The sequence below is a fragment of the Chionomys nivalis genome, chromosome 19 (assembly GCF_950005125.1).
Source record: "Chionomys nivalis chromosome 19, mChiNiv1.1, whole genome shotgun sequence".
Taxonomy (NCBI): Eukaryota; Metazoa; Chordata; class Mammalia; order Rodentia; family Cricetidae; genus Chionomys; species Chionomys nivalis.
The window spans coordinates 56,278,136-56,291,003 of NC_080104.1; the positions used below are offsets into that span (position 1 = coordinate 56,278,136).

Below are 12,868 nucleotides of genomic sequence, written 5' to 3' on the forward strand. Positions count from 1 at the left end.
TTGCACTTCCTAATTACTCAGGTAACATTATTTCCCTTCTCAGATCTTCGATGGGGTTGAAGACTATATAAATGTAGTTACTTTCCACTCATGACTTAGCCAAGCTGTTTATTATACAAGACCTAAGCTAGTTAGAATAGGATATTTGTACTTATTGTATATAATTTCATAGTAGGTTTAGAACTCTCTTATTTAAACAAAAGGGGGTGGTATTGCGGGAGGTCCTTCCGCTCCTCCAGCCAATAGCCGCTGAGATACCAGCCCATTGGGGCGTGGTCTCTTTCCCTTTAAAAAAGCGGCTACTTCACTCCTTGCTCTCTTTACTTTCTGCTCCGGTTCTGGCGACTAGACTTCTTCCTAATTGCGCAGAGGGCTGTTGTCTGAGACGGTGATCTGTAAGTTTTTTCCCCTTTAAATAAATACCACCCTATTAATCATAATTCCAAACTGGTGTGGGATTGTTTATGACTTACACCTTCAGCAGAGTCAAGGAGACACCATGTAGCTGCCAAAGGAGACAGATGCTGAACCCTTACCAGTAAGCCCCAGCCTTGTGCTGATACACAGATTAAGGATGTAAGAGTCAGTAAGAAGCCTGAGCTAATGGGCCAACCAGTGTTGTAATTAACATAGTTTTTGTTTGATTATTCGGGTCTGGGTGGCCGGGAAATAAAAGAGCAATCTCCATCTACAAAGAGTATTCTCTCATGCAGCATATCCCTGGAGAAAAGTGATTCTCTTTCCTTCAGCAGCCATCAGCTGCTAAGAGCTCTTCAGTTAGGGGTGGGATTTTATGAGTTCCTCCTCCTCCATGTTGGAATCTTGTCTGACTTGACCTTGTACAAGCCCTGTGCTTGTAGCCCCAGCTACCATGAGTTCATGTGTGCAGCTGCACTGTCATGTCCAGCAGATACTGTTTTCTACAAACTACTTCTTCAAGTTCCCTCTTCCACAGTGGTCCTTGAGTGCTCTCCCTCCCTCCCTCCCTCCCTCCCTCCCTCCCTCCCTCCCTCCCTCCCTCCCTCCCTCCCTCCCTCTCTGTGTGTGTGTGTGTAATATGGATATCCTATTTAGGGTTGAGCACTCTAGTATTCTGCATGTTGACCAATTGTAAGTCTCAATTGCCATATTCTCCAAAAAGAAGTTTGTTAATGCAGGCTGAGAGATATACTAATGATTAGGTATAAAGAAAAGAACTTAGGGGAAATTTATTACTATGTTCATTCAACAGAATAGTAATACTATTCTTCCTTAAGGCCTAGGACTTAGCCAGGTATGGGTGTCACTCAGTACCGGGAAAAAATTTCATCTTGTGGAGTGAAGTTGAAATCCAATCAGAAAGTTATCCCCGGGGCTGGAGAGATGGCTCAGTGGTTAAGAGCATTGCCTGCTCTTCCAAAGGTCCTGAGTTCAATTCCCAGCAACCACATGGTGGCTCACAACCATCTGTAATGAGGTCCGGTGCCCTCTTCTGGCCTGCAGACATACACACAGACAGAATATTGTATACATAATAAATAAATAAATATTAAAAAAAAAGAAAGTTATCCCTATAGCATTTGTGCTACTATTGTACCAGTGGGTCTAGCTTGTAGGGGGGTCACAGCTGAATAAGACTAATGATGCCTTTTCTCCCCTTGTAGCATCCATAGAACCTAAACACTTCTTCCCTGTTTGATTGGAGTAGTTGTCTTCTTTCAGGTACAGTTGTCCCTCAGTATCTGAGGGGAATCAGCTCCAGAACCCCTTGTGGGTAGTCTTAGGGTGTTCAGGATCCTTCCAAGAGAAAGTGTAGTATTTGCATACAGCCTACACTTACAGACCTTAACTTATCAGATTATTTTTGCTATCTAATTCATTGTAAATGCTATTTAAATTATTACTATACTTGGCTGGGGAGATGGCTTATTTGGTAAAGTGCTTGCCGTGTGGGCAAGATATAGTACTGAGTTTGAGTGGCTCAGTGGATCTGGAACCTGTAAGGTATGTATGGTAGACCTTTTATAAATATAAATAAATATATGATACAGTTTTTCTTAGCCTGTGGCTTCCCTCCCCCAACTCCCCTTGATAGACTATTTCTATGTAGTCCAGTCTGGCTTTGAACCCTTTGGCTCCTGAGTGCTGGAATTACATGTGTGTACTACCATGCCTGGTTGGAGTTTGAAAATTTACCTTACTGCTTTTTAAAAAATGGATCAGGGGGGCCTGGAGAGATGGCTCAGAGGTTAAGAGCACTGACTGCTCTTCCAGAGGTCCTGAGTTCAATTCCCAGCAACCACATGGTGGCTCACAGCCATCTGTAATGAGATCTGGTGCCCTCTTCTGGCCTGCAAGCATACATGGAAGGAATGTTGTATACATAATAAATAAATAAATATTTTAAAAAAATGAATCAGGGTTTTGTTTTGCTACTTTTATGTTGGGGAATATTATTTTCAGATGTATGACTTTTGTTTACACTGCATTTGTTTAATTCTGTGAAGCTGTGTTACTGTGCCTGCCTAAAACACCTGATGATCCTAATAAAGAGATGAATAATCAATAGTGAGCCAGGAGCAAGGATAGGCAAAGCTGCAGGCAGAAAGAATAAATAGAAGTCTGGGAAAGAAGGAGGAACAAGAGAACAAGGAGAGGATGACATCAGGACCCAGCCACCAGCCAGTCACCGAGTAAGAAAGGTATACAGAAATAGAGAAAGATAAAAGTCCAGAGGCAAAAGGTAGTTGGGATGATATAAGTTAATAAAAGCAAGAAACAAGCCAAGCTAAGGTCGGACATTTATAACTAAGAATAAGCCTCCACGTGTGATTTATTTAGGAGTTGGATGGTGCCCCCCTAAAAAAAGCCAAAAAAGTAAAAGTTCACATAACACTATTAAAAATAATAATGTAAATATCTGTGTTTTCTAATGGTCTTGGGTGACCCCTGTGAAAGTGTCATTCCACCCAAAAGGGGTTGAGACCTGCTGGCCTAGGAGACTTTGTACAGTTCTTTTCCTAAACTCAGTGTTGTGTTTGTCAGTGGACTGAATGTTGGTCATGGCAGCCTCCCTGATGAGAAGTGCTGTGCAGTCTAGGCTGCACGCTAGGTTGCTGCTTTGTTTCTGAGTCTGGTGGTGCTGCTCTGGGTGTGGTCGCTTGGCACAGGTGCCACCTCTATTTTTCTCTTTACTTGAATGAATGAATTTAGCTCTTCACAGTTATCCATAAGCTGAAAAGCAGCCATGTGTTCTTCTCTAAGCTTTGAACTTTACTGTTTAGATGTGAATTGTGGCTCAGAAAGAGCTATATTCTACTTGAAGCCGTTTTCTAGAATTCTGAACGCTTTCTCTCTAATAAGTATCATTGTGAAAGAGCGTGTAATAGAGATTATTGAGATTGAATGCTAGCTGTCTGTCATCTTGTTCTACTTTGTTATGAATTTAGGAGAAGTTGGCTCTTCGACAGCAGCTGAATGAGGCTAAACAGCAGCTCCTCCAGCAGGCAGAGTACTGTACACAAATGGGAGCAGTTACCTGTACCCTCCTCTGGGGAGTCTCCAGCAGTGAGGAAGTCGTCAAAGCCATTCTGGGAGGAGTAAGTTGCCTGGCACTGTTGAATGTGTCTTGTGACCTGAAAGAGACAGCACATCTGCTGTGACATTGATTGCTAAGTCCTGCCATGATGTAAATTTGCTTTAGTTCATTCATCATATGGTTGCCAGACGCCTTCTGTGTTCATTGTGTCACCTGATGCTCTGAGGATGTGTAAAATGAAGTACCGTCCTTCTGTCCTGGCACGCAAGGGGAATTTTCGATATATTAACCATTTTAATATTTATATGTAAGAAATTTAACAACATTCAAAGTGCTCATATGTGTTTTACCTCATGGATAATAGATAATTTAAGAATTTGGCATATATTTGTGTCTAGTATATACACACACACACACACACACATGTATATATACTAGGGAACTTCATAAGGAGAGGAATTTGAAATGGACCTTGAAGAATAGGTAGAAATGGCAGTAAATTGTAAGAACAGTTCAAGAAGAAATAATTAGTCAAATCAAAGGTATAGGTGGGAAGTCTGGCTTGTGTTAGGACTGAAGGTCCCTTGACTGAGTGGAGGGTCATGCACTGCAGCTTGGGAGATAAGGCTTGTTGTTACTGGAATGTCATTTTGTGATTGGAGGTAAGCAGTTGCTGGTTCCTTTCTCCCACCATCACCCCCCATCCATAGGCAGGAGGGCTGTAGACTCTTCAAGTGTTTTTGAGTGAGGTGTGTGGCTCTCGGCAGGGCAGATGGGGAAGAAGGAGCCACTGAGAGCTGTATGATTGAGACAGGTGTGGTGTCAGGGTGCAGTTGACAGCTAAGGAAAGAAACCACCACCAGCAGGTAGGGTTTGACTCTGGGAGAAGGAATAGAAGTTGAGAGGGGGATATTTGGCTAGAAGCCAGAGCTACATTAGTTACTGCTTAGAGGATGCAGTGTTTGGCTTGACGGAGACTTAAGTGTCCTTAACAGTTTGTTGAACTTTAATAAAGTGTAATTTCCTGGGCTGTACGAGATTTTGTCTTAAAAATAAAGATGATTTCTATGTTGTAATTTATCCCCTGGACTTACAATAGTTCTTACTGGTTTCTTAGAAAATTTCTAGAGTTGGGAAACCATCCCTACAGTCAGTCATAGAACATTCTATCACCCAAGAAGTTCCCTTATGCCGTTTTCTCAGGTTTTTTTTGTTTTCACATTTTAAAATATGCCTTGGTTCTAAATGGTTCTTGACAAGTTTATACACATATGCACACACACATACACGTACAGTATATCTTAGTCATAGATAACTCAAATCTCCCTTCTATTTCTTATTTTCACTTCCTTTTTATACTTCACTAAGTCTAGTTAGTGCTGCTGTGTATGCATGGATGTAGCCACCCACTAGAGCATGAACCTACCAGTGTCCACGGTCCTGAAGAACAGTGACTCCTCCAGCAGCCATCAATCGTTAGTAACTCCTCAGTGAGGCATAGTGAGGCATAATGCCTCATAAGCCCATGTCCCATCCATGCTAGCATGGGGACTGGCTTGATTTGTCCAGGTCTTGTGGATTTTAGTTGGTCACATTGGCTCCAATTTGTTGGAGGAAGCCCCTTGTTGGTTCCCAACTGCTTAGCCCCAAAATAGACATAGAAACTGTATTATTCAAATAACTACGTGGACCATTAGCTCTAGCTTCTTATTGGCTAACTCTTATATCTTAATTTAACCCATCTCTATTAATCTGTGTATCACCATGTGGCTGTGGTTTACTGGATAAAGTTCTGTCCATCTGTCTCCGGTGGGGCTACATGGCTTCACTCTGACTCCACCCCTCTTCCTCCCAGCATTTGGTTTAGTTTTCCCTACCAACAGGCCAAGGCAGTTTCCTTATTAACCAATGGTATTTACAGCATACAGAGGGGAATCCCACATCAGGTAACCACAGCAGCTTTGAGTTCATGAGTGTTCAGAAGACAGCATTTCACAGCATTCCTTTTTCCCTCCAGCTCTGACATTCTTCCACCTGGTCTTCTGTGATGTTCCCTGAACCTTGGTGGTGGTGGTGGACACAGATGTCCCATTTAGGGCTGAACACTCAGAAGTCACTTATTCTTTCTTCTGTGGCCTGGTATGAGTCCCAGCATTGACTGCTTCCCTCCCTGGGAACTTTGAGCACAGGTTTTTTTATAATTGCTTCTGTAATTGCAGCTAGTCTTTCTTCTGTATGGTTTGCACATTTGTGGTGTTACATTGGCTTATGTGGAAAGATCTGACACTTGTATTCTTTTATTTTTAAACTTTCAGGACAAAGCATTGAAGTTTTTCAACATCACTGGTCAGACAATGGAGAGTTTCGTAAAGTCATTGGATGGGGACGTCAGGGAGGTTGATTCTGATGAGAATCAGTTTGTATTTGCACTGGCTGGAATTGTAACAAGTAGGTAACTTTTCAGACATAGTGCCATATATCAGGGTTGTTAATTACAGTTAGGGATTTGTGTGTGTCGATGTCTGGAGCACCATGTTCACCCTGGAGTCTATCTCAGTAAGTTGATCTAGGTGTTGGGTGTCTCCAGTATGGAAAAGCGCCCCAAGGGCTTGTGGTCATCAACACTTATTAGAACTAACTGATCTAAAGGAAACACAGGTTGATTTGATCACTATTTATTTTTATTTATTTATTTTTGGTTTTTCATGACAGGGTTTCTCTGTGTAGCCCTGACTGTCCAAGAATTCACTCTGTAGACCAGGCTGGCCTCAAACTCAGAGATCCACCTGGCTCTACCTCCCAAGTGCTGGGATTAAAGGCGTGCACCACTACACCTGGCTGGTATTTATTTTTATACATCACAGAAGTAAAAGAGTAAAAGCCACAGATTATACATTTAGATGCTTGTCATTTGGAATCCTTGCTGTTTTACTCATGTCTGGCTAAAGCAAAAGCTGTGAGCTAAACTTAAACTAAATTCCACTTAAAGGATTCTAAAAACTTTGTGTTTTCAGTGAGTTTTTCCTGGAAACTAATAAATGGAACCTATCACTGAAGAAATGCTACAAAAGAATTTCATAGCAAAACTATAAAGGAGCTGGCATGGTGGCACAAGCCTGCAATTTCAACATTTAGGAGGCCCTAAGGCAGGAGGATTAAGAGTTTGAGGTCAACCTGGGCTATATAGCAAGACTGTCTCAAAAAATGAATAAAAAAATAACAGTAACATTCCAAACCTTCAAAATTTTTCTGAGAGATAGACCAGGGACTAGTGATTCCTAGTACAGTAGGTGAGATGACCCAGTGGGTGTGGAAACTCTACTTTCATGAGGTTGACTAAGTGCTTAAATTGTGACCTTTCATCTTTGTTGTATCCTGTGTACTCTTAGAATGATTTTTGCTGTTAATATGAGAAAAAACTGCCCTTTCCCCTTGCATTATGATGATGATGATGTGTGCTCACATGTTTGTATAGGTACATGTGCAAGAGCACATGTGTGTATATGTGTAGCCTGAGTTGATGGTGGGTATCTTCTTTGGTTGCTCCCCACCTTAGTGATCGTGGCAGGTTTTGTTGAACCTGGAGCTTAGTGATTCTGGCTAGTTTAGCTTGCCAGCTTGTACCAGCGACCTCTTGTCTCTGCATCCCGAGTGCTGAGATTACAGGAAGCTGCCATGCCTACCTAGAATTTACATGGGTGCTGAGCGTCTGAATTCCAGTCCTCATGTTTGTGTGGCAAGTACTTTGTACCAAGTCATTTTTCCAGCCCTGTGTTGTTACCTTCTTACTGAGATCGGTATGATGAAAGGCCTGAATAGACTACTTCTACTCCTCCTACTCCTTTAAATTTGAGACAAACTGTGCTTAAACTTGAAGTAATCCTGCTGCTTCGACTTCTTGAGTCCAGAGATTATAAGTATACTACTATACCTGGCTGACATTTAAAAAAATCCCTTAAAAGTTAGTGGTACTTGTTTTATTTATTTTCTAAGATTTATTTTTATTTTATCCTTCAGCATAGTTTTTTTTTTGCCTGTATATATGCCTATGCACTGCCATGTATGCCTGGTACATGGAAGCCGGAAGGGACTGTTGGATCCTCTAGAACTGGAATGAGCTATCATGTGGGTGCTTGAAATTAAACCCAGCTCTTCGAAAAGAACAGCCAGTGCTCTCAATTTCTGTGCCATCTCTCCAGCCTCCAGTGGTGTTTCTTGTTGGGTGGATGCTGAGAATTCATTACTCTGGCTTGACTGGCACTTTGTCTGAAGCAGGGCAGCTCTCTGCCCATTCATCATAGCAACTATATTCTCAGTCTTCCTGTCTCAGCCTCCTGTGTCAGGCCTTAAAGGCTATATTCAAAAGAAGGCATTTGTACATATGATTAGTTCTAAAAGTAACCTTAAAAGTCTACTATCTGTATATTTTTTTCATTTTGCTGGTTGAGAATTTAAACTGCATGAATTTCTGGCTGGTGAGCCATGAGGCAGACAGTCACTAGAGGGTAGAGCATCCTATTGCCCAGCATTCAGGCTCACTTGGCTAAAATCACAGTCATGTACATGTGAAAAGAAGACTTATAGGCTTGCCTGAAAAAGGTTTTCAACTCTGGTGGTGCATTGCTAAAGTGGGTTTGTGCCACCGAAGTTTGTGCTTTTCAGCTCCTGGAGCCATTCAGTGGGTACAGCAGCACTGTGGAGACCATGGGCTAGCGGTCTATATCTCTTCTTGCTTGTCAAGCCGATCTTCCAGTTTTACACACTCTCCCAGTTCCTTTTTATCTCTTAGAAGTTCTGAGAATTTCAATAAACCCATGTGCAGTATAACACCCAGCTAGGGAGTGGAGCTCTGTCCTTCTTCCATAGTCAGTCTCATGCAGCAGCTGTCCTGGTGGCTTGTTAAACATTTGATCTGGTTTGTTGTGACTTTGAGCATCTGCTCCAGGTTGAGCATGTTTGTCCCATATCTCTGCCTGGAAGTCTGGCTTCTTTCATTAGGTGTTTCCCAGCCAGCCTTAGCTCCCTGATGTATTTAAGAAAAGCTGTGATTTTGTAGAATTTTCCTTGTCTTCTCCTCCCTGGGGAAGAATGGAGCAGCTCTTATTTCTAGTTTACCATATTCTAAGTAAAAACTGATATGAAATTTCTTACTTGTTCAGTCATTGTTCCTGTCTTAGTCATTGTTCTTTTGCTGTGAAGAAACACCATGACCACAGAAACTCTTAATAAAAGACAGCATTTAGTTAGGTGCTTTCTTACAGTTGCAGAGGTTTAGTCTCTTATCATCATGGTGGGAGCATGGCAGCAGGCATGGTGCTGGAGAAGTACTTGAGAGCTACATCTGTAGACAGAGAAGATACTGGGATTGGCATGGACTTTTGAAACCCTAAAGCCCAAGCCCACCCCAGTGTTTTACACTTCCTCCAAGGCCATACCTCCTAATTCTTCTAATCTTTTCAACTAGTCCCACTCTCTAGTGATTAAGCATTCAAACATATGAGCTTATGGGGATCATTCTTATTTAAACCACCACAATTCCTAATGACAGGTTAGGAAATGACAGGTTAGGTGCAGCATTGAAAGTCTGGATTTTAAGACAAGATGGTCCACTTTCCAGGTTAACTCCTTTAGACAGGGTTTCTTCATCTGCATGGGGGAACCTACCTGCTCTGATGGACTTACATCCTGTCATCTGCTGGACTGTGGCAGGTCATAGCACATGTGAAGTGAGGGATTGTTCAGGGTAGGGCAGCCTGAGCAATAAAGCAATGAAAGAATGGTGATCTGTGAAGAGTGACTCACCTAACTCACAAATAGAAAACTTGCTTTTCTGCCTGCTCTTCCTACTTTTGTAGACTCATAAATCATAAGTGCATACCCTGCCTCCTAATCTGGCTGTGCATTTTAGGTAGCATTTGGTAATGATTGCCCTGTGAATGTGACCTTTTTTCTCTTCTTTTTTTAAGACAAGGTTTTACTAAGTAGTCTAAGCTGGCCTCAAACTCACTAGCCCAGGCTGTTCTCGAACATCGAATCCTTCTTCCTCAGCATCTCAAATGTTAGGATTATAAGTATATGTGACCATGCCCAGCTTTTAAAAATTCTGTATATTAATTTTTTTTCATGTTGCTAGGGATTGAAGTTGGGACTGGCCTCATGTATGCAAATGACAAGCAGACTCCACCACCGTTCTCCAGCCCCAGCTCTAACATTACATTTTTCAGTTTTAAATAAATTTTGGGATTATAATATAATTACTTCATTTTCCCCTTTCCTTTTCTCTCTCCCAACCCTCCCATCTACCTTTTCTTGCTTTCTCTTTCTCTCTTTCTCTTTCATGATCTATTTTTTTTATATTTTTGGTTTTGAGTCAGCCTTTTAACAGCTGAGTCCTTTCTCCAACCTGGTCTATTTTTCTTTAATAATTTGTGTGTGCGTGTTGTGTGTTCCAAATATATAAATACAAACTGCTCAGTTTGTATAATGTTAATTGTATGTATGTTTTCAGGGGTAACCATTTGGTGTTGGATAACTAATTGGTGTGCTCTTTCGTACTGTTTCTCCTACTCCAGCATTCCTTAGTTACCTGTAGTTCTTTGTTTAGGGTTGAGGTCTTGTGAGCTTCCCCATGTCCCTGTTAGCTTGTCTATGGGTGTCATTCTTGTTCAGGTATGGTTTAGGCAGTCACGTTGGTGAGACTCATGGGCATAGCTTCTTTGACATTTCTAGGAGACTTAATCTCACAGAAAACTTCCTGTTCCTTTGGCACTTATATTCTCTGCCCTACAATGATCCCTGACCCTTAGGTAGAGGAGTTCTGTTGTTGATGCAGCACCTGGAGCTGGGCTCCATAACTGCATTTGGCTATAATGGTTTCCACATGTTAGAAAGAGAAGTTTCTTTGATAAGGGATGAGAGTTATACTTCTGTGTGAGTATAAGGAAAAGCATTTAAGACTGTAGTTAGAATAGCAGGTTTAGTAAAGAAAGTTCTTCTCCATGACCCATGACTTTACTAGCCCCAGGTAGTTGGCTAGGTTCTCAGTACCAAGCATGATTTCTCTTTTGTTGAGTGGACCTTAAGTCCAATTTAGACAGTTCCACTAAGTACCACTAAGCCCCTTTAGGGATATCTTGCTGTGCCTGTCATTGTTGGGGTTCATAGGTATCATAGCTGGGTAGGGCTGTTGGTTGCTTCCTTCCTTTGGAAGCTGCATGGTGTCTTCTGATAACATAAAGCTAGTCCCCCAAGGAGGAAGCCTTCAGGTGACATTCTGCTTCAGTCTTCTGGGTTCTGTGTCCAAAGTACATGGTGGCTTCAGCATTAGGGATTTATTTTCTATCTCTGGGGGGCAATCAAGGGAAACAGCAATAGCCTATAATGTTTTTCGATCTCTTGGATCAAAGAGGGTTTCTGATGATTCGTGTTGGGCTTTTGTCAGGTAGTCAAGGCTCTTGTGGGGGTGGGGGACACTCATTGTCAGTCCAGGTGGAAAAAATTCATCTAAACTGTGTATGTATATGTTTAGGGGTGTGTGTGTGTGTGTGTGTGTGATTCTTTGTGTTTTCAGACACCTTACTGTGGTTTTACCCTCCTCCCTCCTTCTGTATTTGTCTGCCATCTCTCCCTAATCAGCCTCCCTTACTTGTTCTGTGACAAGCCTAGGTTTCTGGAGCAGGGACAGGCTCTGGTACACACTGCTCTTTCAGGAGTGTTGCACACAGCACGTTTCCCACTTGGCACTGGCATGCGGTGCTGTAGGAATACTGCGTGCTGTAGGAGGTTTGTGATATTTCTGCCACTCTATTATGTGGGCATAGCAGACAAGTGTAACAAATGTTTGTAGATGTTGCACAAGATGAAGTCATCCCCTGTGACCCTAGTGCACAGCCTGACTTTTCATAAAGATTAAAAACTTTATGTTCTGGGGTTGGTTGCTAGAGAGGTGGTTGCTAATTGATATTGTGAGATCACCAAAGGCTTTTTGGTTTTGGTATTCCATGGGCATGATTCTGACCTCTTTGATAATAACTCAGTCATGTTAAGTGTCTTGCTAACTTGGAAAAAAATGGCATTGGTCACTTATAATATTCAGTTTATTATAGAATTCTTTTAATTGTCTTGCAGTGTTTTGGCTTTGTAGTGTTTTCTTGCTAACACTTAAGTTAGTGGAACTGACCCTACACAATGAAGCGGAGTTTTTATTGGAAACTTGTGTTTCTCTGTAGCTGGATCAGCGAGGAAGTCCCATAGTCAGTATACTGTGCAGGATCAAATGCAAACTGCACACAGTAATGTTGCAGGACTGCATCTGGATTTTACATAGGTATGTGAATTTCAGTTTAAGACGTGGGAGAGGTAACTTGGGATTTCATTCAGTCCTGGTAGACAGACCCTTCTGAGTGTTGATTTTGCAGGTGAAGGCAGATCAGAATTTCCACCTTTATGGATGAGTCTCAGAAAATCTAGATGTGGTGCTCTCTGTTCTGTAAAGAACTTGGCTCCAGGATAGCTGCAGAGAGGGCTGTCTTGAGATTAGGTACTTGTCTTAGTCACTGTTCTATTTCTGTGAAGAGACCCCATGACCACAGTAACTCATAAATGATAGCATTTAGTTGGGGGCTTGTTTACAGTTTCAGAGGGTTAGTCCATTATCATCATGGCAGGGAGCTTGACAGCATGTATGCCATTGGAGCAGTAGCTAAGAGCTACATCTTGATGCACAGGTGTGGGTAGAGGAAGAGATGGAAGAGAGAGGAGATGTAGAGAGAACACTCTGTATACTGGGATTTGTACAAGTCTTATTTGTATAAGTATTGTGTACAAATATTTGCTGATAAATATTTGCAGTTATGTGTGGATACTGGACTGGTAGGACTAGTACTGGCTGTACTAGCCCTGGGCCAGTGTAATAATTTGGTCTGGTTTCCACGCCCATTTGCAGAGCTTGAAGTATGTAACAAGGTATTTGCTGATCACAATAGGGAAAAGCATTTAGGAAAGTCTGTTCAGGTTATTTTCATGTTCTACCTTTGACATATGATTCCCATTTATGTCATAGTTAGAAATCATTAGTCAATTCTTGAAGGATTTCTTAATGCTTGATCTCAGCTAAGACTGATCATCAGTCCCACTTCCTGCTTAGACCAGATATCTATTGGTGTGGTGTTCTGGGGCAGGATGCTGCAGACACCCAGGTCCCAGTGCTCTGTTCCATGGTTTATGACATCACTTCCTGATTTGTAGTAGCTCTTACAGTTGTCAGGTCCTCATTCAGCATCATGTCAGCTCCATGAACAACACCATTGTTTTTTTGTATATCTATCTATTTAGATCTATCTATCTATCTAT

At 41.8% G+C, this 12,868-nt stretch overlaps 1 protein-coding gene across 1 annotated transcript in view; it reads left to right on the forward strand.

Moving 5' to 3' along the window:
• Positions 1–12,868, forward strand: part of Hsf2bp (heat shock transcription factor 2 binding protein) — an 83,542-nt gene that overhangs the window by 24,895 nt on the left and 45,779 nt on the right. The window contains exons 4-5 of the mRNA XM_057752010.1: positions 3,429–3,578; positions 5,833–5,965. Of these exons, the coding sequence (XP_057607993.1) occupies positions 3,429–3,578; positions 5,833–5,965 (283 nt within the window). The remainder of the gene's footprint in view (positions 1–3,428; positions 3,579–5,832; positions 5,966–12,868) is intronic.